This window comes from Balaenoptera physalus (assembly GCF_965194825.1).
Source record: "Balaenoptera physalus genome assembly, chromosome: 2".
Taxonomy (NCBI): domain Eukaryota; kingdom Metazoa; phylum Chordata; class Mammalia; order Artiodactyla; family Balaenopteridae; genus Balaenoptera; species Balaenoptera physalus.
Genome location: NC_138883.1, coordinates 138308487 through 138331967, shown reverse-complemented (window position 1 = coordinate 138331967; position 23481 = coordinate 138308487). Strand labels below are relative to the sequence as shown.

Here is a 23481-nt window from a genome sequence, read left to right as displayed (position 1 = left end):
CTCTCTAGTTGTGGTGCGTGGGCTTAGATGCCCGGCATGCGGGATCTTAGTTCCCCGACCAGGGATTGAACCCACGTCCCCTGCATTGGAAGGTGGATTCTTAACCACTGGACCACCAGGGAAGTCCAGCTTTGCCATTTTTAAGGCCAAACAGTTGAATGCCTACCAAACATGTATGTGATCAACGATCAAGTACATAATTTAATGTGCACATCTCCTTATCTGCTTTTGATGCAAAAATTCTAATGACCACTTAAAGCATAAATGTGTATTTACTATAAGAGTAAAACACTACAATAATTAGTGTTTGTGAAAATTGTTAATGCTATGCACAATACAAGAGTGTTTCAAGTGATTAAATTAATAGAGAAATAGCTTGACAGTTAATATAAATATTAAGAGAGTGCAATGGCTAGATAACTTTACGAAGATCATTTTACCTTTTCTGAGCCACAACTGTTTATAAAAATTTAAATGATATAAGAAAGAATTACAGAATTATAGATATTACATTATATTAAAAAAACTCTAATTCTGATTAACTTTTTGTTAACTCATTCATAACATTAAATAAACATTCACTAGAATAAATGTTTTAAGTTGTACTATCTCTTTCCATTTAAGCCAAGTGTCCTTCAAGGGAAAATTCTATTTGTAAATTATTCATATCTTAAAAGAAAAAAAATTAAAAGCAGAATGTCAACACTGCCACCTCCAAATTTACAAGGAGAAATGGCCAAAACCATGTATAACAACTAAGACAAATCATCCTCAATCCAGATATAAATGTATGAAGAAATGTATTAGAAAAAAAAGAGGTACCTCAAATATGTTTTGGTTTTGCTAACCAAATGTCAAAACAACAGACTTTACTAAGAATACTTCAAGGATATAACAATATACAGCCGTGCCTCAGTATCCACAGGGGATTTGTTCCAAGACCCCCCACGTATACCTAAATCTGTGGATGCTCAAGTTCTTTATATAAAATGGTGTAGTATGTAGTTAAAAGTGTATATGGACACTAAACATTTGAACAAAACCTTGTCAAAATGATTGTTTTACAATGCTAAACAAGTTCAGCAGCTCAAGTACCTTTGAGATTCAATAAATCAAGAATCCTAAGTACAAAATTCCTCTCAGAAAACATATTCTGGAAAAACTCCCCTGAATTATAATCTTCTATCACCCACCTGGTTAGAGACACTAATGCTCCAGTAGAAAGTGAGTGTGCTGTTAATGAATCGAGAGCAATCTAGAAGCTGGTAATGCTGAGAAATTATTGTTCTTCCACTATAAAACTTTTAAAATAAGACTATTAAATCTTAATAAACATACAGAATTACATTTTATACTATTCCATATTTATTCCTGTACGACACAACTTCATTCTACACTGGTGATATTCAGCTTTGGCCACATATAGATTTTAGCCAAAATGTTTATTCAACAACCCTTATTTTTTTCCTTGCTTAAAAATCATTTTTATTTTTGTTAATAATAAATGCAGGTAAAATTTTCAAGTCATTCTTTCTACTGGTATGCCTTTAAGGAAATTTCAAAATTGATCAAATAAAAATAATGTGTAATATACTAAAGGTTTGTGTTTTTTAGAGGGTAGAAGGTGCCAACTGATCCTTCATTTTCTCACATACACCTATCAAGTCCTATACCCCAGGTTCACGTTTACTTCCACCTGGGTCTGTAGTGAAGTCAGAAATACCTTCAAAAATCACATGCTGTTGCCATAGAGAATTTGTTACCACAGGTTAAGCTGTGTAACTTTGTAACTCTGAAGAAAACCTCTGAGGCCTAAATGTTACATCAAGAACAAACATAGGCTGGGGCCATTTGCGTGCATACAGCAGGGAGAAAAGAGAAGTGTACGGTAGAAACCACAAGACATATGAAATGGCTTTGTTATTCCAACCAACTTCCAATACCCACGCATCTTCTTAGAAAGCCCAAGACAGTGTAAAAGGCCATGGGTTTTGGATTTGCAACCTGGTTCAAATTACTGCTCCATAACTTACCAGCTATGGTGATCACCTTGTGACCTGAGGATAATATGCCCACCCCCAAAGGGTCTGGGAGAGGAGAAAACGTGAGAATTTGCACAAAATGCCTAACACAAATACAATAAATAGTAACTAGCGTAATTGTTAAATAAATACAAACATTATCCTCAGAAAGTACATTCTGCAATTTTCCAGCAGGTTGCCAGATAGGGCAATCCTGAGATTAGTAGTTGAATGCTTTAAAAAAACTATGAAATGTCAAAATTCTTAAAATGCTTCAGTGAGAAATCTACCAAAACAAGGAAAAAAAAAGTCACTGAAAGTCAGATCTATGAATCATTGTAATTAAATTAGTTTGGTTATAAGTCTGACAATGTTACCAAACATGCCCCCTCACAAAATTCTATTAAAAGAGTTTAAAAACAACCAAAGGACAGGCTTGTGAATAATGGCAACTTACTAACTATATGGCCTTGGGCAATCTAGCCTCTCTGGGTCTATTTTCTCATCTGTAGAAAAATACTAACTGTATTAACTATGTCTTAGACGTTTCCTGAGAGGTTTTAAATAAGAACACATGTAAAGCACCAATGCAGCAGGTAATCAACATTCAGTAACTGTTACTGCCCTTCCTCCTCTTTCTAGTTTCCACTCAGTCCTACCACCTTATCTTTACCAAAACACAAAGATCCAGATCTTACAATGAGAAAGGAGGATGAGTGGATGGATAAATGGATGGGTAGGACTTAGGCCGGAGAAATGTAAAGATACGTTTGTACATTTGTTTCATCCTTTCCCCTCCTAAGCAAAAGCAAAGGCTCCAAACTTGTTTTGCACCAGATGGGCTACTGAGGACTCACTTGTCTAGCACCTGAAGAGAACCCTAAAAAGGCAACCACTACGTTAACAGAAGATCTTGCGCAACAGGACTCGTTTCCATTGTGAAATACGTACACTTGAGTACTAGCTACTCTACCACCTGACCCTGACCCAGGTTTCAAGTGCAAATGTGTCAAAAGAAGGACTTGCGAACTACAGACACAGACTCTTTGAGAGGGGCCAATACTGCATGCTACAGTAATAAACCACTGACTGAGAGCCTAGTGTTCGCCAGGCTGGGTCTGTGCTCTGCCTATGCACACGGGTCATCTCAACCTAGGCAGATCGTTCACTGGACTCTGAGCCTGAGCCTGGTTCGTAGCCTTGTGATGTTGGGCAACTCACTTTACCTCTCTGGCCTCAGTTTCCCTGATTATAAAACAGGGATAATACCACCGACCCACTCATTAGGCTGTCGGGAGGATCAAAATGTAAAAAGACAGCCTAAAGGTAACCAAAAGTAGTTTTAAAACCATATGATGGGTAATACAAATGTAAAGATTTTAGTGAGGATCTTGTTCTCCTCAGGAAAGTAGAGGCTAGGACTAAATGGAAAGCCTGTTACCCTTTCCTAATTAAGTGCTGGTCATCCAGTATCCCAGGGGCCTTTTCCCAAGTCTCTTTCCTTCTGTCAAATTTTTGTAGAGGGAAGAATATGGGCCTTGGAATTCCACAGATGTGTGTGTACTAGTAGCGCTACCATTTCTATAAAGCCTTGGCTAGTTACTTCAATTCTCTGAGCCTCCATATTGCATCTGTAAAACAGATAATACATATTTCGAAAGGCTGTAATAAGGTTAAAATGAAACATTATGTGTAACGTACCAACCATGACTTCTAGTGCATTGCAGGCATTCAACAAATAAAGATCTGTTGAACTGATACTGAAAATGAGATTAAGTATGAGGACAAATTCTTTTAAACTCACTCTTAGGGCAAATAAAATATTTTAGCACTTTTACGTCAACACTAGAGAGTTGAAATTCTTCAAAGATATACTCTTCCTGTAAGGGTAACAGCATTGTAAATGATTCCTTACCAGTCTAGAGTTCCTAGTTCCATCAACATCACAGCATGTATCAGAGAGCCAAACTAATTTTTTAAAGTGTTATCTATTACACAAGGGAATAATTTCAAACTCTTATTAAATAGGGATGTCCAAATGCTGCCTGAAAATACTTCAAGACTGTGGCCATACTCTCTTAATGTATGAAAAATTGATACAGGCCTAGAAGGAAAGGAAAATTAAGCGCAATAACAGATAACATTTATGTCAGTCACTGTTTTATGCCCCTCTCTCACTGAAATGTTATGCATTCTTTTGTTCATTTCTCAAAGCAACCCCCTGAAGATAGTCCTCTTATTCTTCCCATGTTACAAACAAGGCACTGAGGAGGTTAAGTGGATCACCCAAGATCACATCGCTCCACAAGAGGCAGACCATGGAGTCAAAACTAGCCTGCCTCACTACAATTCCCCCAACCTTTCTACTAACTGTAATTCACAGAGAACTACAATAAACATTACAAAAAAAGATAGTGTAACCAGATCAATCAATGGGAATGTGAGTTTCACTGATCAGTGAACTATCATTTCACTGATTTTATGACTACATAGGAAACTTTCACATAGAGCCCCTTAGAGTTTAACAAAGTATCTGCACAAATCTCACTTGGTTCTAACGACCTGATGATGTCAACGGACTAGATATACTATTCATAAGGAATGAGAAACATGAGACTCAGAGTGGGTAGGTGACTTTTTGTGAGTCATACATTCTACTAAGTGAGGAAACTTAGATTTTAATTAAGTTTTTCGTCCCTAAGCAATTCCACCATACTACACCGTCTCTCTTCAAGCTGAAATATTTATAACCCCTACATTTGCTCCAGGAAATAACCATAATCTGTGTGACAAATAAACCCTGATTTTTTACACTGTACACACCCAGACCTTAGTTATCATTCTAGGAAGTAGACATTATTATCCTTTTTTAAAAAAAATCAGATGAAGACATTGAAGCTTAGACAGGAAAGTTACTCAATGTGACCAAAGTAATACAGCTAAAAATGGCAGAGCTGAAATGCAAGCTTATGCTTGACTCCAAAGTTTGCACACTTTGCCATTACCGGGAACTGCCTCAATCTCAGCTCTAATGAGTGACCCAGGTCCTAAGACTTCTTATTTGTCATATGTGAGCGAGGTATCAGGCAGCATCTGGCTCTAACATTCTCTTGTTAGATGGCTCCAATGCAACACTCATCTAATATCATCACTTCCTAGCATCCTAAACTAAGAGCCTGAAGACTCGGGTTCTCTCCCTACTCTGCCCATTGCTGATTAAGGGACCTTGGGCAGGGTGTTCAACCAACTCCTCTTCAAAATGTGGGAGATGACTGTGCATCTACCTAAGAGCAGAAGTAGGTGTAGGTGTTCTGGGTACTCCTCCAGGACTAAGATTTCTCAGGCAAAACTCGTAACATTTGTGTTTAAGGTGAATTTTCAGATCACAAATGCATCCATATTCATAATGTACATCAAAATATAAGCTAAAGCAAAAGAGCTATAAGTCGACAAAATCTCTCTCTTCCCTGTCACTGAACGAAGTGAAAGTTAACAGTTTCGGGCTACAGAAAAGGGGAACTGCCAAAAATGTCCTAAATAGAGTTCCCTAAAGACATGAGTCTTATTTAGAGAAAGCTTCTTCTTCTAAGCACAGGAGAATCAATTTTCACACAGAAATGACTCAGTTTATCAAAATGGACTATCTAAATAAGCCTTAGGCACACAAACACAAGAAGAACTTGGACCCTAATAAGCACAACGCCCTCCCTTTCCCCCCTCAAAAAAACCGGCGTAAGCAGCAAAGAATTAAAACAACAAATTTATTTTGGGAGAGGTATAAAAGGAGTAAAATAAACTTGATATTTCAGTTAGGGCTGGAATAAATGTAAAGTGTATATACTTCAATTAATAAATGTAAAGTGTATATACTTCAATTTCGTATTAACTGAAAAGAGAGGATAAGAGACAGGCCTATACGAAAATTTTCAATTTGAAAGGGGGAAGGGGTAAGAACACCCAAGTCTAAAGATTTCAGTGAACTACTAGAAAGATATCAGCATATAGTGGAGCGACTCTTAACTTTCCACAAATCTCTTTGTGAATTTCACAAAACAAACTCTTTATTCAGAAACACACGTGCATAAACTTTTACCTGTAATTTCAAAGGATGCAGATCCCATGAAGTCTACTCTTGGGTTCTTTGACTCCTAGGGGTAGAAGGCGCTCTGGACAGCCTCTTAGGAGATGTGGCTTCTGTTTCTGGCCCTGCCACCTTGTCATTCTAATCCACTCAGTTTCCTCATCTGTTAAAGATATCTTTCCTGACTTCATGGTTGAAATTCTAGCAAAGTCTACTGACATCACAGTAAGAGTGAAGGATTTAGGAAAATCACCACCTGATCTTTTTAAAAATTGTTAATTACGACTCAGCATTTCTTCTAGGTTGCAGAACAATAACAGCCAGAAGAATCTAAGCTCAGAGCTAGATCTGCAGCAAGGTGCTCCTACTCTCCTACTACAGTCCTCCATTCGAGGACTTCTCAAGCTGGCTTTCCCTTACCCATTCCCCTTCAAAAGGAGCTAAGTTGCTCTCCAACATTTAACAGAGGTAGCACTATAAAGCAAGCCAAAAACTATTCTCCAAGAACAAACACACTCTAGTTTCCTTAAAGCTGTGCTGTAAGAGCAGTCTTGTGACATCCTCACCCAGCATATAATGAAGCTGTTGTAATCACTATTTCCCCATTTGGATGGCAATCCTTAACCAACTCTGCTGCCCAGCAAAACCTCTGAGCTCTAAGATTGAATTTAGAGAAACTGCACTTGAACTTCACAATAGTTACACTGAGATAATTGCTTCAACTTCTGGGAAGAGGCCTGTCTTCCTAAGGCCATGAGGCAAACAAGCAGAAGGAATCAAATCACTGGCCAGATGGGAAGTACAAAGGAATGGAACATATTACTCTCTGGAACACTGTCCTAGGAGAGCTCGAGTATCCAAAGCTCATCTGAGATGAGGTGTGCCCCTCCTGCCGTCATTGTATCTACAGCACCCATCAGAAAGCTTTCTGCAAAGAACCTTCTGTCTGGCTTCATTGGGGAAGTTATAAGCATGGCAGATAAAGAAAAACAAACAAACAAAAAACCCCTATTTATATAGCACTAAGTATCATTACATTCTGCAATCTCTTCTTGGCCCTTCCAGATTACCCCTCACACACAGTTTAAAATGATAAAAAAATAAAATGCAACTAAATTAAGTCTAACATGGGCAAAATATCTGAGAATTTGGGAATACTGACTTAATTTACAAGGATCCTTCAAAAAATAACATAGATCCAATGGGATTGATTCTTGCTTAGACTATGTGGTGGAAAAGATAATGATGACCATAAAGCAATAAAAAAATCATTAAATAAGAGGAACTATACTTGAAATTTTCTGCCTTTTATAATATTCCAATGAAAAGTGTTGGCTGTCATAATGCATTTATTTTTCTATTTATTCAAGAAAAAAGAAAAAAGAACTCTTCCAATGTTTTGACTAACAACCTTCCTTCAAAGGACCCTCTGAAGAGTCAGAATGTATAACAATTGAACCCACAAACACATAGACAGGATTTCCTACTGCACGTTTCCAGGACAGCTCAGTTGCTTTTTACTGCTACTCATATGAAGAGACCACTGCTCTCGATTCTATTTATAGAAATTACATTCAAACCAAAACTCAGTGTTCAGCATACTTTCCATAAGCAATTATTGAAGTATTTCTAGTTAACGCTTTCAAATCTTGGAGACATACCAGAAAGAAAAGTATATGGTACAGAAAAGCCGTTTCCTCTTGTACTAAACCGGGAAAAACTGGATACCTTGGTAATGGAGTGCTACCCCTACAGACCAGACTTATTCTGAGTTTTCAGTAAAATTTAAGAGGCATGAAGCAGTAAGGGCAGGGAAACAGAGGAGAGAAAAAAAATGGGAATATGACTTACGTGTGTTACTCTCAGACAATGAAGTCATGAGCGGGAGCAAGCTTATAAACCTCCAGCGAAAGGCAAGGCACAGAGCTGAGGTTTTAGTTCCTGGCGAAGGCTGGAGATGCCAAGGGGGCAGGGCTACTATGAATCGGGGGTGGGGCTGGTGCTGAGAAGAAGGAAATGGGGAGAAGGAGCACTTACTCAGTTAGAAGCCTGTGCAGCTTGTGATAACCCCGCTCCAAGGCCAAGCTCACAGGGGTCGCTCCTTCTTGGTTGTGGATGCTGAGAGCTCCGCGGCCACCTGGCTTCTGCAACAGGAACCACGTCAACCTCAGCAGCCCCAGCCGTGCAGCAAAATGCATCAATGTCTCTCGGGGGCCACCATCTGTAGATGGGGGAGAAAACGAAAATCAGTGAGGAGAATGTGAAAACCCAAAGTAAACAAACAAAGAGATGGCTCAGGTAAACACCACTGCCTCCAAGCACCTAAGATCCTCAAGTTAAGCCACAACATACAACACGAACAATTTTCTTGTGGCAGAGTAGAATCAGCTCTCAAAGACAAAATGAAGCTAGAAAAAATATAAGAAGCAAAATCTCCAATAGGAGACAGTCCTACAGAAGAGAACCCATTTCTATATTCTGATTTAATGCATTTGTTCAACAAATTTATACAGGCAGATTTTAAGGGTGACTGTACTACACATATGTTCTTTTCCTTACAAGAAAAAGAAAAGAAAAAGAAAGAAAGAAGTGAATGCAGCCTCATAACATGGGGATCGGGATCCAAGGGGAATAGTTATTGGGGCTTAGGCGGGTATATCAAAAAGGGTATAATTACTTAAAAAAAAAAATAACACCCAGAGAGGAGGTGGCTAGTTCAACACTAAAAACAGGTTCTGCTTGTTAAGTACACACAGGTCTTTTTATTCTCCCACATTAAGGGCAAATCAAATTGCTGGCACAGCCAGCTTTTTTGGTTGGTTGTTTAATGAAAGAAAGAAATGCATCTCCAGGCATAAGAAAGACTAACTCCAAGATGATATGCTAACAACTTCAGGAAGAAAAACATGTGCCTATTTCACCTGAGGTAAGTCAAGGCCCCTTCTTGGTACAGAGTCACTTTGAAAGTGGCAGAGGGGGCTTCCCTGGTGGCGCAGTGGTTAAGAATCCGCCTGCCAATGCAGGGGACACGGGTTCGAGCCCTGGTCCGGGAAGATCCCGCATGCCACAGAGTAACTAAGCCCGTGCGCCACAACTACTGAGCCTGCATTCTAGAGCCCGCGAGCCACGGGTGCTGAAGCCCGCGTGCCTAGAGCCCATGCTCCACAACAGGAGAAGCCACGGTGGTGAGAGGGCCGCGCACCGTGGTGAAGAGTAACCCCCGCTCGCCACAACTAGAGAGGTGCCCATGCGCAGCCATGAAGACCCAACGCAGCCAAAAATAATTAATTAATTAATTTAAAAAAAAAAGGAAGTGGCAGAATGAGGAAGGGCTTTGGAGTCAGACAAATCTGGGTTCAAATTTGGCATTTACCATCCATGTGACTGGGCATAATCCATTTCAGTTCTCTGAGCTTCACTCTCTTCATCCCTAGAGTGGGGTACCACCACCTCACTCCCATGGCTGCAGTAACAAATCAGAGGGGTAGGTGACATGCTAGTCAGATGATGGCCTGTAGCAGGCACTCACTGAATAAACGCTGGGTTCCTTCCCTCCCCACCCCCCTTCTCTGTCCCTCCCAACTTCCAATCACATTCTAGGTTCACTGGCAACACTCTCTGTGCCTCGGGCATCCTCTTGTGCCCAACCTGTTAAGGCGGGAGCTACAGCTACCCGAGGGCTTCAGTACACAGCCCACGATGCTGGCTGGCTTACTCAACCACAGGGAGCACCACTCAGAGTCTGGAAACGGGAATGGTGTCCTGCAGTTGCGCTTGCTTTCATCCCCTCAGCTGAGCTAACATCTCTCATTCTCTGTGGCTTCCCGCAGGGCTCAAATTCCTCACTGAGCATTCTCAGACTTCTTGGACCCCAGTGTTTTCTCCTTACACTGAAGTCCCCGATGCTTCTGTACGTGAGCAGCACGGTAAGAATGAAGGCATCTTTGACCCTGCAGTTTTACATGAACTGCACTGTCTTCTAATGTCACATGTGCCTTAGTCTCGTCTCCTTACTGCTGGGGTAAATTTCCTTGGAAGCAAAAACCATCTTTCATATTTTACACTTTCCCTATAGAACTCTGCACACTGACGAATTCAGGATTTATATGATGTTCAGCACAGGCACAGGCTGGAAAGACATCAACACTACAGAAGAAACCACAGCCCGTGTAGGTACAAATTTTAATAATCAACAACTCAGAGCAGGTGGCCAGGCCGGACAAAAGGACAGAAAGAACCTTCAGAAAAGATCAAATATCACCATCTGACTTGTGCCTTACAGTTTCACAGGCACTCTGACATCCTTATCAAATACAAAAAAGCTAATAAGGTACTGCCCAGGAACTAGGTGATTTTTTAGAGACTGGTTAAGTCCGGTCTCACTACCTGACACCTCCTTAAAGTAGTTTCCTCTACACCCCCGCCCTTTCTCATCCCCTACTTGCTCTGAGTCAGCTCAGCCTTCAAGACTAGAGTTCCAACACCAAGAGAGGAAAGTGTGGGTGGCGGGTGGTGGTGGTGGGATGAACTGGGAGATTGGGATGGACATGTATAAAATAGATAATAGGAACCTGCTGTATAAAAAAATAAATAAAATTCAAAAAAAAAAGAAAGATCTCACGTTCTTGGTGGGGGGAAAAAAAAAAAAAAGAGTAGAGTTCCAAAAACAAGGCCATACACCTGCTCCAAGCTGGCACCCCAATTCCAGCACCTGCAGGCTCCCAAGTCTCATCCTAACGTCCTTAGCAGCAGGTGCCACATCTGCTTTTAGGTCACCCCCTCTCTGCAATCAACAGATAATAAGAAAAGTAATATCTGGTGAAGACTAAGTGCCGTGCACTGGGCTAAGCGGTTTGTATTCACTTTTTTCATTCTCACAATAACCCTGTGAGGTCTCGTTATCCTCATTTTGCAGATGAAGACAGGATAATAACTTACCCACAGCAAAAATCATCAAGATTTGAAAATTCTTGTCTTGGGTCTAGAAACCATACCCTCTCCATTACTCCACCCCGTCTCTTTTTGTAAAAATCAATCATGCAAGCATTCTAATGTTGTAGTTTAAAAAGTACCTTCTCATGTTTTCCTCCAAAAATAATTTCTCTTACCTAACATACCTTGCATCATTGCTTTTGTTCCTTTTGTCTCAGTTTAAAATCCAGAGCACCTACAATTTAGAATCAACCTCTTTTCTCTACTCTCTGTTTTCTTCTCTCTTGTGATCTTTGTGTTTTCCCTCTGTATTGTGAGAGCTACTCAACTTTGTTTTTCAGGTCACTAACTGCATTTCCTATGATGTCAATTGGGTCCTTTATCCCCAGTTTGAATTTAATTATGCTCCGGGATTCTGGATGTCCTTGCATCATTTAAGCCAACTCCCTTCCATCTTTGCCCTCATTGTGATGGCTTTTCTGCAGTAATTAAAGCGCCTAATCAGTTGATTTAATAAGGAAGATTATCCTGGCTAATCTGGGTAGGCCTAACAGAATCAGTTGGAAGGCTTTAAAAGCAGGGCTGAGATTTCCCCTGGAGAGAGAAGAAATCCTGACCGAGGAGGACAGCATCAGGCTGTGCTCGTGGAGTGCCATCCAGCTCAGGATTTCCCCTTCCTGTCTGAGGATGACAGCTTTGGCTCGTGCTGGTGGGTTTGAGCTTGCCCGTGATTTTCTCTTCCACTCCTACCCTACAAATTTTGGACTTGCTTAGCCAGCCGCCACCATTGTGCAAGCCATTCCCTGAAACAAACCTTAATACATATTTTCCTACTGGTTCTGATACTCTGGGTGACCCTGACTGACATAATCATTAAATTTATTTTTCTCCTTGTTGCTTCCTTCTCCTTCCTTCCTTCCTTCCTATTTTATAATAGGTCTGACTTCTTCAATCTTTTAAAGGACAAATGGCAAACCTCTTCTAAATTTTTCTTTGGTTTCTTAACGAAAATTAGAGTCTTCCATCTGAATATTCAGGATACTTTTCCATTTCCTTTATGCTGTAGTGTTATCTCATAGGCCATATGTTGGTTGGTTAGTTTTCCTGTTTAACCGTGTTCAACTGGAAAAATCTCTCTGTGGGCCCAGCTTCCCACGGAGAAGGTAGGAGAAAATGTCTGAAGTCCTGCTTACTATCTGCTTGTATGCTGGAAGCACCCCTCCACGCGTTCCCTCAGCTCTGCAGAGAAAGGCGCTGGGCCTCGCAGGCATTAGACCATGAGAAGCAGGCGAGATGGCTGCACCTTTTCAAGTTGTCAGATTTTCTGTCTAAGCAAAACATTCTGAGTTCTGTGAACAAAATAGTAATCAAAGGCTACAGGTATTCTTCCTACCCCATCGATCCACCCTGCTCACAGGACTCTTTGAATGCGTATCTATGAGACTCCAAAATCACCATTCTTTCTACTATTCTGTACTACTTCTTAAATAAACCTCAAGTCCCACATGATGCAGGAAGTCTCACACCCCGTGGGGAAGGGAAACAGCAGGCCCATGTGAGAAACGGGCATTTGGAAAAATGACACCTGTAACCTTGTGACAGAATCAAGGTTTGAGAGGGAACAAAACCTTTTGGAGTTAAAGTGCTGCCATTACGAGGAACCACTTGTCCTGGAGTCAATCCCTTAGACTATTACAATATTATATATTATTAAAATATCTTTTACTATTTTATTATTTTCTTTTTTTGCAGCTACGATAGCTGAAAACATACAAAATTACTAGTGGGTGTAGCTAAGGAAAAATTTTCATGGAAAGCTATCTATCTGGAAAAGGTGTGGGAACTGAAACACTAAATGATTAAGGTTGTGGTTCTATTAACCAACAACAGATATAAAGAACTGAGAACACACAGACTGCTTTTAGTGCAGCCTGGCTTGAACCTGTCTCATCCTTCTCTCCATCCAAATTTCTCTGTGTGGAGAGGGTTCCCACCCCAGAGGTGATTAGATCATCTTTTCGTTTAGTTATACAACACCATGACTAAATACGAATGCAGATATCCCCCAGGACCTTTCTCCTCTTTGCTTTCTTCAGAGCAAGTCTTCAAAGGCCCACCCTTTGTTACCTGAGAGTTATGCTGATTGCTACTGTACAAGGGTCTTTCAGGGGAAAAACCATCCTAATTCACCATTTCACTAACCACAGAGGTACTGAAGAGCTGAGACAACTAGGTGAAACTTGGTAACTCAGAGGGAAGATATTCCAACCCCACCATTCACCATCCACCCAGACGAATCCATATTATTTGCCTTTAAGGCAGAACTAAGGCGAAAAGTACAGTGCTTTATGTAACTAGGGGTTAAAGAACTCTTGGAAGAATAAAATGGACAAATTCCGTCTTGCTGATGTTTAAAGTAAGGACTGCCTGTAGAAATAAGCTTTAAAAAAAAGGTCTCATTCTGCTTCAAAGAGGTTTTTTTTTAAGTGCTATATACTGTTTTATCCTTTTATAGAACATGTCACTTTCCCTCATCAGAGTCATCAGTGTTTTGTCTCCAAAAGGTTACTGGATATTGGTCATGGTACATTAAAAATGAAGAGCCTGCAAACTAGCACACACTATTGGATATATTTTCCTCCATTTTACAGATGAAGAAATTGAGAAACAGAGAGATTAAGTATTCTGCACAAACTCTTGCAATGAAGCCAGGATATCAACAAGCTGACTCTGCAGCCTATGCTCTTTCTACTTTACAATATCAAGCCTAAGCCAAGAGTTCTTACCATCACGTTCACGCCTGCAGTTCAGGGAGACTGAATCCCTGAAACAATATGTAAATTTTTGCAGGTAGCCCCTATGTATATTTTTTCCTGAGGAGAAATCTGAGCTATTTTGACAGGAGTCACGGACCTGAAAAAAAGTTAAAAAGCACTACATCTTAAACGATTAGAGTGGGAGGATTAACCATAAATCTTACATGACTCCTTTGTACAAGTATTAGGCTGGAACACCTGTAAACATCCTAGCTTTCAACAGCAAGTAGTCCTGTTATATAACAAGGTGCCCTATTTAGCTGCATGATTATCCCAGGCAACAAGCTGACTTCGTACCTTCCTCCTTTAAACACCTTTAAAAAAGCATCTGATGCGCAACTCACTGCTGTAAGCAGAGTGTTCCTTTGCATTTGTCCCCCAACAGCAAGCATGGACCTCTTAACTGATGCTATTCAGCCTTAAAATACCCACTGTTTGCAGATTCTAATCCACAATTAACTGAACAATTTCAACTGCAGAATGTGAATCCAGCACTTGAAATCAGACTCCTGATCCCAAGGCTGACAGGTCCATTAAGTCCCTTGCATGCATTTCACCTTGTAAAGTATACAGTTAACTTGTTCAATTTCTTTTGTTCTTTTGTTTTTAGTTTATATACAATAAAATTCACTTTTGGGGGGTGTACAGTCCTATGAGTTTGAGCACACGCATAGATTCTTATAACCACCACCACAAAACCATTTTTTTTTTAAGACACAAAACCATTTCAACACCCAAAGAATTCCCCCATGATACCCCTCTGTGGTCAGACCTTTCCCCTACTTCTAGCCCCTGGCAACTACTACTAACCTATTTTCTGTTCCTACAATTTTGCCCTTTCTAGAGTATCATATAAATAGAATCATAGAGTAAATAACTTTGGAAACTGACTTCTTTACTTAGTGCAATGCATTTAAAATGCATTCAAGTTGATGCACACGTCAACAGTTTGCTCCTTTTTTTATTGCTGAGTAGTATTCCATTGTATGGATGTACCACAGTTTGTATATATAGTCACCCAGTGAGGGAGATCTGGGTTGTTTCTAGTTTGGGATGATTATAAATAATGCTGCTATAGGCACATTTGTGAAAAGATTTTTTCTGAGTAAATATAAGTTTTCATTTCTCTAGGACAAAGAGCCAAAAGTGGGATTGCTGGGTCATATAGTAAATGTACATTTCACTTTATAGGAGACTGCCAAACTGTTTCCTGGAGTGGCTGTATTATTTTGCATTCCCACCAGCAATGTCTGAGATGTTGTTCTGCATCCTTGCCAGTGCTTGGTATTTTTAATTTTGGTCTTCCTAAAGGTGTGTAATGGCACGTTATTGTGGTTTTCAGGCATTTCCCTAAGTGTTCAAATTTGATTTAGTCTTCACTAGCACTGCTTGAACAATTTTGTACATCAGAAACTTAAGAAGCACATGGAAAGACTATAAAAATATTACAGCTGTTGAGCTGCCTACTAAAGACAAAGATGCTAAGACCCAGAGAAGGGAAGGATATGCCTAAAGTCTCAGACCTGTGCTTTTCTGACAGTTCTTTCTAATCATGTGGTGTGAACCAGCTATCCAATTCCTGTACCCTCTAAACAAGACAAAGCAAAACCACACAAAATAAACTTTAAGCCCCACAAATAACTAATGAAATCCTTTTTGATACTGATTTATAAAGGGCAACCAGAATAATCATTCTGATCACAACACAGAAACAGCATGAGCTAGGTTTCCGAACATTAGACTTCTGAAAAGGTGCCCGTGCCCTGTATAATGGCAAATATTTTGATCTCTAGATCCCAGCAACGCAGAGGTTTCTTAGACATTATATTAATAAGAAAAGGACAAGGGACAAGTGCTTTTTCCCTTCATTTTAGAGTCCACGCTTTCTTTTGTATTTTACCTGGCAGGAGGGCCCCCAGTCGTTATCTTGACAGGAAGCCCCTGATAGTGAGGGACACCATTCTTGCAGCTGATCACCACCTTAATGGTTAAATTCAGTGGGTTTAAGAGAACCAAAACTAGCAAACACCTCCTCGCCATTCTTCCACGGGAGGAAGAACACGGTTACTTGACAGGTCTGCGGGAGCAGGAACTGAGCGCGCCCCTGGCTCAGCCCCTCTCAGCGCTTCTCCTCAGGATCTGCTTGCCTGCAGGGTGGGGGGGGGGTGACTTCTGGGTGCTCCCCTACATAACACAATAATCAAAGCTGGTGGACGCTGAAGGGCAGTCCTGTGATTGTCCAGCTCTTTCAGAATAAAGTAGAAAGGATACGCAACCCCTTCCAGCAAGCGGTCTGAAGTCAGCCTTTCAATCTAGCTTTTGTCAGTAAAAAGGCAAACATTTTAAACTCTATGTAACTCCCAAATCTTTCCATGATTTGCACTCAGGAGGGAAAGACGATGTTATTTATTGGACTCCAGGTATATGTTGCTTCATTAAATACGTGTGTGTGTGTGTGTGTGTGTGTGTGTGTGTGTGTGTATACACATACATACATATTCACAATATCTAGTAGACGTCATTTGCCACAAGAATAATTACACAGGAAATCCCCTGTCTGAATAAGAGGAACATAAATAGATACTTATTACATCAGTGTTTTTTAAAAAGTAGAGCCCTTCCTTCAATGAACTCTCATATGGAGAGCCAGTAGATAAAATAAACAAGGGTGAAAATACTCTGGTTAAAAATGTGCGGGGTTTTCCAGAGCTCAGCCTGCTCTCGTGCTGCCCCCCAACTACTTCCCAGTCTTTTCCTCTCCTCCAACTTCGTGGACTCTCTAGAGAACTTGAGAAGACAATAAGGAAAACCCTGCTTTGATAATTAAACATGAAAGAAGTATCTATCCCAAGTTACTCTCCTACCCTCCTCATGAAGGTCAGGTCTCTTTCTACACACAGGAGATCAAGCCTGAAATCTGGGCCCATGGAAGGGCGACATGCCAACCTCTACTTTATTTTGTTTTTTTTGAATATTATTTTATTTATTTTTTATACATAAGGTTCTTATTAGTTATCTATTTTATACATATTAGTGTACACATGTCAATCCCAATCTCCCAATTCATCACACCACCACCACCGCCACTTTCCCCCCTTGGTGTCCATACGTTTTGTTCTCTACATCTGTGTCTCTGTTTCTGCCCTGAAAACTGGTTCATCTGTACCATTTTTCCAGGTTCCACATATATGCGTTAATATACGATATTTTTCTCTTTCTGACTTGATTCACTCTGTATGACAGTCTCCAGATCCATCCACGTCTCTACAAATGACCCAATTTCATTCCTTTTTATGGCTGAGTAACATTCCATTGTATATATGTGCCACATCTGCTTTATACATTCATCTGTCAATGGGCATTTTGGTTGCTTCCATGACCTGGCTATTGTAAATAGTGCTGCAATGAACATTGGGGTGCATGTGTCTTTTTGAGTTACAGTTTTCTCTGGGTAAATGCCCAGTAGTGGGCTTGCTGGGTCGTATGGTAGTTCTATTTTTAGTATTTTAAGGAACCTCCATACTGTTCTCCATAGTGGCTGTATCAATTTACATTCCCACCAACAGTGCAAGAGGATTCCCTTTTCTCCACACCTTCTCCAGCATTTGCTGTTTGTAGATTTTCTGATGATGCCCATTCTGACCGGTGAATGAGGTGATACCTCATTGTAGTTTGATCTGCATTTCTCTAATAATTAGTAATGTTGAGCAGCTTTTCACATGCTTCTCGGCCATTTGTATGTCTTCTTTGAAGAAATGTCTATTTAGGTCTTCTGCCTATTTTTTGATTGGCCACCCTCTACTTTAAATGGGAGCTGCCGATGACAACAGCGAGCTCTCTCTGGGGTCATTTCACTGCAAGAACAGGACTAACAGCTCAGCTGAAGAACCCAGGAGAGAGGCCACCGAGGTCACTCCACTACAGTAACTGCAAGGTCTATTCAGCCACCGTGGCAGATGTGAAGACAATCGCCATATAAAAACAGCCCCATCCAAAAACAGAAGAATTCCAAATTCAGAGACTGTGGGTCACTGAAGTTCTTACCATGCGAAGTTGCATCTGTTCCCAGCACATTCCACTCCGCTGGCAGCTTCAGGTGCCTGAACGCCAGGGCAACCTTCTCATCAAGGGAATTCACGTCCCTGGACGGGGGTCCTGACCGATCCAGGAAACGGGTGAAGTTCAGAGCCTGCTGATTTCCAGCACTGGTTGCCAGGAACTGGGCTGCATCGTAGGCCTCATCCTGGATGAACTTGAAGTCTTCTTCTGCCACCACAAACACAGGCAGGCCCTCTCTGGAAGCACAGAGCAGCACCTTCACGGTCTCGCAGCAGTCATGACCTAAGGAAACACACGCAGCAAGGAAAACAGGATTAGAGCCCTCCTCCTGAAAGGAGGACACTGGGGTGGGGGTGGGGGGGTTTTCTCGGCTCTTCCTGCGTGACATACAAGCTCCCCTTCCTAAAACAAACCTCTCCTTCCTCCGAGCTCTAACAGCAATCTTCCAAACTTCTTAAAACTCAATTTCCAACTCATTTTTACAATTGCTATTTGCAAATATGAATTGGTTCCCCTACCAAACAGCAAATAACTTTGTATTCCAGCTGCCACCATGCCGGCAGCATAGTGTTTGGTACTAACAGTCTCTGAAAATCTCAACATACACTGAACTACAGTGGTTCAATTTGAACAAATTAAAGAATGAAAGCTGAAGGACCTTGCAAGGCCTAGCGTACAATGGGAAGTCTAACCCCTCCCGAACTGTGCTGGATCCGAAAACCCAACAGGGAAAAAGTCACTCATACAGGTTACATGGCAGGAATTGTACAGATGCCCCAGAACCTGCCTCATTTTCACCACGATACAATTGAGCAAATGAGGAAGCACTCCGAAAAGTACAAAACGACTTGATTTTATTTTACTATTATGAAGCAATTCAAGGCCTAGAAAATAACTTCTGCTCTGAGATACATGTTCTTTCCTGTAACGTAAAGAGAACTTCAATCAAATCACCTAGGTCACCCAGGGATGACACAATGCTATGGCTAGAAACCTGGTTCAGGAGAAGCAAGCATGCCAGAGACTGCAGTGCCCACTGTCCAGAGGGGCAGAGACCTCACGAGCTGCGACACTGGCAGCAAGCTGCGTGTCACCTCAAAGAGCTTTGCTCAAGTAAGATCAGGAAGGTTTAACAGCAGTGTTTCCCGTGGGGAGGCCTTCCTGGAGAATCAGACTTTCTCTGGGTTTTCAGCCTCACAGAACTAAGTATTTCCAAGATATAGAATATTCATCAAAACACGTTTTTCCTCAGCTTTCAGGCACTGATCTCAACTAGCTGGAACTATGCTCCTAACATCATCATTTCTTTCATAAGTATCTTTCTGATGAGAAAAAAGAAAAGGAAATGAAGTTGATGCTTCTGTTTGAGTTGCTCCCCCTGGTGCTCTGCCTGATAAACTGCAGGCACCTGAGGCCTGGGCTCCCCTGAGCCCACCGGCACGCACTGACCGCTTCCCAGCAGCGGGATGAGGAGGAGGGTCCCTGAATCTGGCTCTCCAGACCACGGGCACAGCCAACCGAGGCTTCACACTTCACAGAACAAAGTAAGCTTTCTGCTGTCTTTGAAAGAGAAAACAATTATTTTTTTCCACGTGACCAGTGAGAGTAATAACAGATTTTCCACATATACTTTTTCCCCAGGGGCCTCCTTAAGCCTTTGTGACAAAAGAAATCTCTCCCTGCTGTGTAATTTGAGGATGGTAACAAGTATCAATACTTACTAACCAAGAAACTACCACATACCAGGCATCTGACATGTCATTTTCTCTACACAACAAATTTATGAGGTGTGTATTGTCCTCACATTACAGATGATAAAACTGAGACTTCAAGAAGTAATTTGCCCAAGTTTACACACATGTGAAGAAGCAGAATCCATCATTCAAATTCAAGTCTGATGCCAAAGGTCATGGCCTATTATATCATGATGCGAAAGTTTTGTAACACATTGCTTACAGATAAAGAGGGAAGGGTGACAGCTACGTCCCTACCTGCGAGGAGCCCAATACTTGGAATGACAGGCCAGTATGACTATTAAGCAAGAGGAACAGGTTCATGAACCACCGAGATCAGTCTCCACACAAACGCATAACTCCACCAAGGTGCTCCCACTGCATTCCCAGTTGAATTCCTTCCATGAAGGCTGTGGGAAAGTGAAGCATCCTCTGGCATGCATGCGTGCACTCATGTGAATGGCTGTGTGTATACACCCATATTTGTACTTCAATTCAATAAATATGTCGAATTTATACATCTACTATGTGAAATGAAATTAGAAAAAAGAATCTTAATCTTTCTTTGAAGGGCAGCCAGCCTAATTACATAAGACAACAACATCAGGATAAACAAATCAACTGATTCAGGTAATAAAGGTTTGGGTGTTTTTCTGGCAGAAAGTAGTTCTTCTAAACTGTTCTGTAACATTTAACGACTAACATCTGGGGAATTCCCTGGCGGTCTAGTGGTTAGGACTCGGTGCTTTCACTGCTGGGGTCCAGGTTCAATCCTTGGTCGGGGAACTAAGATCCTGTGAGCTGTTCGGGGCAGCCAAAAATAACATCTGGACATCCACCAAGCCTAGCACACTGTAATTAGAAGTTAATCACAGTGAATCTGAGCCCTCCAGAGGTTTAGAGTCTATGAGGTGGCAATCAACCAAGCTGCAGATCACTGCAAAATGGGGTGGGTTCTAAAGAAACACATACCACGCAACTCGCCAGAGAGAACCAGTGAATTTCACAGGTGAGCAAAAGAAAGGTGGCAGTCAAGAAGGACCTTTTTGATAGGCATCCTGCTCCCAACTCTCCAACCGCAGCGGTTCTTCACTGCAACCCTCAGAACTCAGATGCACAGTCCTATCCTATCCCTCCCTCCCTCTCTATCTATCACTTCTTTAATAACATCTACCTATCTGTCTGTCTATCTATCATCTATCTATCTATCTATCTATCTATCTATCTATCTATCTATCTATCACTTCTCTAATAATTTCTCTGTGCCAGGCACCATCCTCAGTGATTTCCTAATAACAGTTTATTTAATTCTCATAACAACCCTAGCAGTAGGTACTATTATTATCCCCATTTGCCAGATGAGGAAATCAAGTCACAAAAATGTTAAGTAATTTGCCCAAGGTTATAAAGCTCCGAAGTGGCAGAATTAGAATCTGAACTCAAGTTTCCTTGCTCTCCTGTCTGCCCCTACACCCAAGATTCATGGAGACAAGAAGGCTTAAAAGGGAAATAAAGGTACCATGGAAAAACTAACAGGAAAGGAAGGAAAACACTATGCTCAAATCCTGACTATAAGACTCCTAAGTTGCATGACCTCAGATCATCTCTGCTTCTCCAGGCCTCAATTTCTTCATGTACAGAATAAGGGCAGCCTCTGCAGGCTCTATGGTTTCCCCAGCTGTACAAACCCGTGGGTTTTACCAGGCAGAAGGTGGGGAGAGACAGAAACTTAGGAAGAGATTCCAGGAACAAGAAACAGTTTCAAAAACATAAAAATGGAAGCAGAGAGTAAGTTCAAGGGATGGAATAATCTCTGCAAGAGACAGTTTCAGGAAGATATTAACTAGGCTACACCTAGATGTTTCGTGTGAGGAGAGACCTGGGTTCACACCTATTTTGTTACTTCCTAAGCTATGTGGCCTGAGGTAAATGACAACTTCTCTAACACTTAAAAATCTGGAGAGTATCCTAATCTCGTAAGTCAAGAGCTATAATTTAGAAGACTCCTCTCAAATTCTTTAATACTATCACCCAAAACAACATACACAGGCTCATTTCACTTCCAATCAAACTAGATAGACAGACAGACACAGCAATACATATTTCAGTCGGGATAATTACTGTTGACCCTTTAACAAGATGGGTTTGAACTGCCTGGGTCCACTTATATGTGGATTTTTTTCTTCAATACTACATATATGTACTACTATATTTACGATCCATGGTTGGCTGAATCTCCAGATGCAGAACTATGGATACAGAGGGCCAACTAAGGGACTTGAGCATCTGCAGATTTTGGTATCCATGGGGGTGCTGGAACCAATCCCCTTGCAGATACTGACAGATGACTGTACTTTAAGAATGTTGTGGTTCTCATTCATGAATCTCACCAGTAATCATAGCATTTCCCATTTATTCAGGATTAAGCTCATTTTTAACTTCCTGACAGTCCTTTGAGGTAGATACGAATAAATGTCAATAAAAACTAAACTTACAGGTTTCACAATTCAATGATGAGAATGTGAATAATGTGGGATCCAAATTGAATTCTACCTTCAAAACTTAAACACACTCTGTCTTAGAAGAGATATTAAACTAACCTACAATAATGACATCCATTGCCCCATCCATCCAAACAGTTATTCTTTCTTACTCGTCTCCTTCCCCAAGCCTGTGCAGAGGTGTCTGAGACACCTGAGAGCTTGAGCCAGAAAGCGAGTCACACCGTCGCTAAAAGTCAACATCATCACTGCTCTGTAAAATCACCTCCTGTATATACACAGGGTCCAGGCCATAGTCCAGATCTTCAACTTCATCTCACACTCTCCTGCACAGGCGCGCACGCGCGCGTGCACACACACACACACACACACAGAGCCAAAAGCCATGGTGAAGCAATACCACCTTAACTCAAAACTGGAAAGTGCAGACGTAATACATCTGCACAGAAATCTATCTGAAATTGCTAAAATGACTTGACTTTGCTAGGACGGGGTGGGGAAAACAAAGAGGGAGAAATAGAAGGTGGTTTAGGGGTATGTCTGTGCACATGTGTGCACGCCTGTGTGTGCACATGTGCGCACGCCTGTGTGTGCACATGTACTTATTTAGCAGCATAAGCATGCATAATTCTTTCTGCTGTTTCAGCAGAATCTCTTAGAAGGTGGATGGGTGGATGGGCAAACTATCGTCTGCTCTATTTATGCAGAACTAAAACAAAACCGTGTATTAGAGAAGGTAGAATGTCAGCAAAGGCCATGAAATAGATATCTAGGAGAAGCCATCCAATTGTTAGCCCAATATTTTCCCTTTAGACATGAACTCACAATCTGAAGGAGAAACTATGAATCATCCTAAGTAAAATGTGCCATAAATCTGGAATTTGTTTGGTATGATTATAGGCTTCCTTTTCCAAAGAAAAACTGAGAGTTAAAAGAGGAGTGAAGGGGCTTCCCTGGTGGCGCAGTGGTTGAGAATCTGCCTGCCAATGCAGGGGACATGGGTTTGAGCCCTGGTCTGGGAGGATCCCACATGCCACGGAGCAACTGGGCCCGTGAGCCACAACTACTGAGCCTGCGCGTCTGGAGCCTGTGCTCCGCAACAAGAGAGGCCGCGATAGCGAGAGGCCCGCGCACCGCAATGAAGAGTGGCCCCTGCTTGTCACAACTAGAGAAAGCCCTCGCACAGAAATGAAGACCCAACACAGCCATAAATAAATTAATTAATCAATTAAAAAAAAAAAAAGAGGAGTGAAGAACTGAGGGTTTTCTGGCTCACTCTTTATTAAACTTTCAGTAAATTGGAAGAATTAACTACTGAGCTCGAGCAAAGTGCCTCCC

General features: G+C 41.3%; 1 protein-coding gene across 13 annotated transcripts in view; it reads right to left on the bottom strand.

Moving 5' to 3' along the window:
* AKAP13 (A-kinase anchoring protein 13) overlaps positions 1-23481 on the bottom strand; it is a 342407-nt gene that overhangs the window by 180602 nt on the left and 138324 nt on the right. For all 13 annotated transcript variants that reach the window (XM_082449034.1, XM_082449035.1, XM_082449027.1 and 10 more), the window contains exons 4-5: positions 17895-18191; positions 8140-8323 (exon numbers count right to left, since the gene is read on the bottom strand). In XM_082449034.1, coding sequence (XP_082305160.1) covers positions 8140-8323; positions 17895-18191 — 481 coding nt within the window. The remainder of the gene's footprint in view (positions 1-8139; positions 8324-17894; positions 18192-23481) is intronic.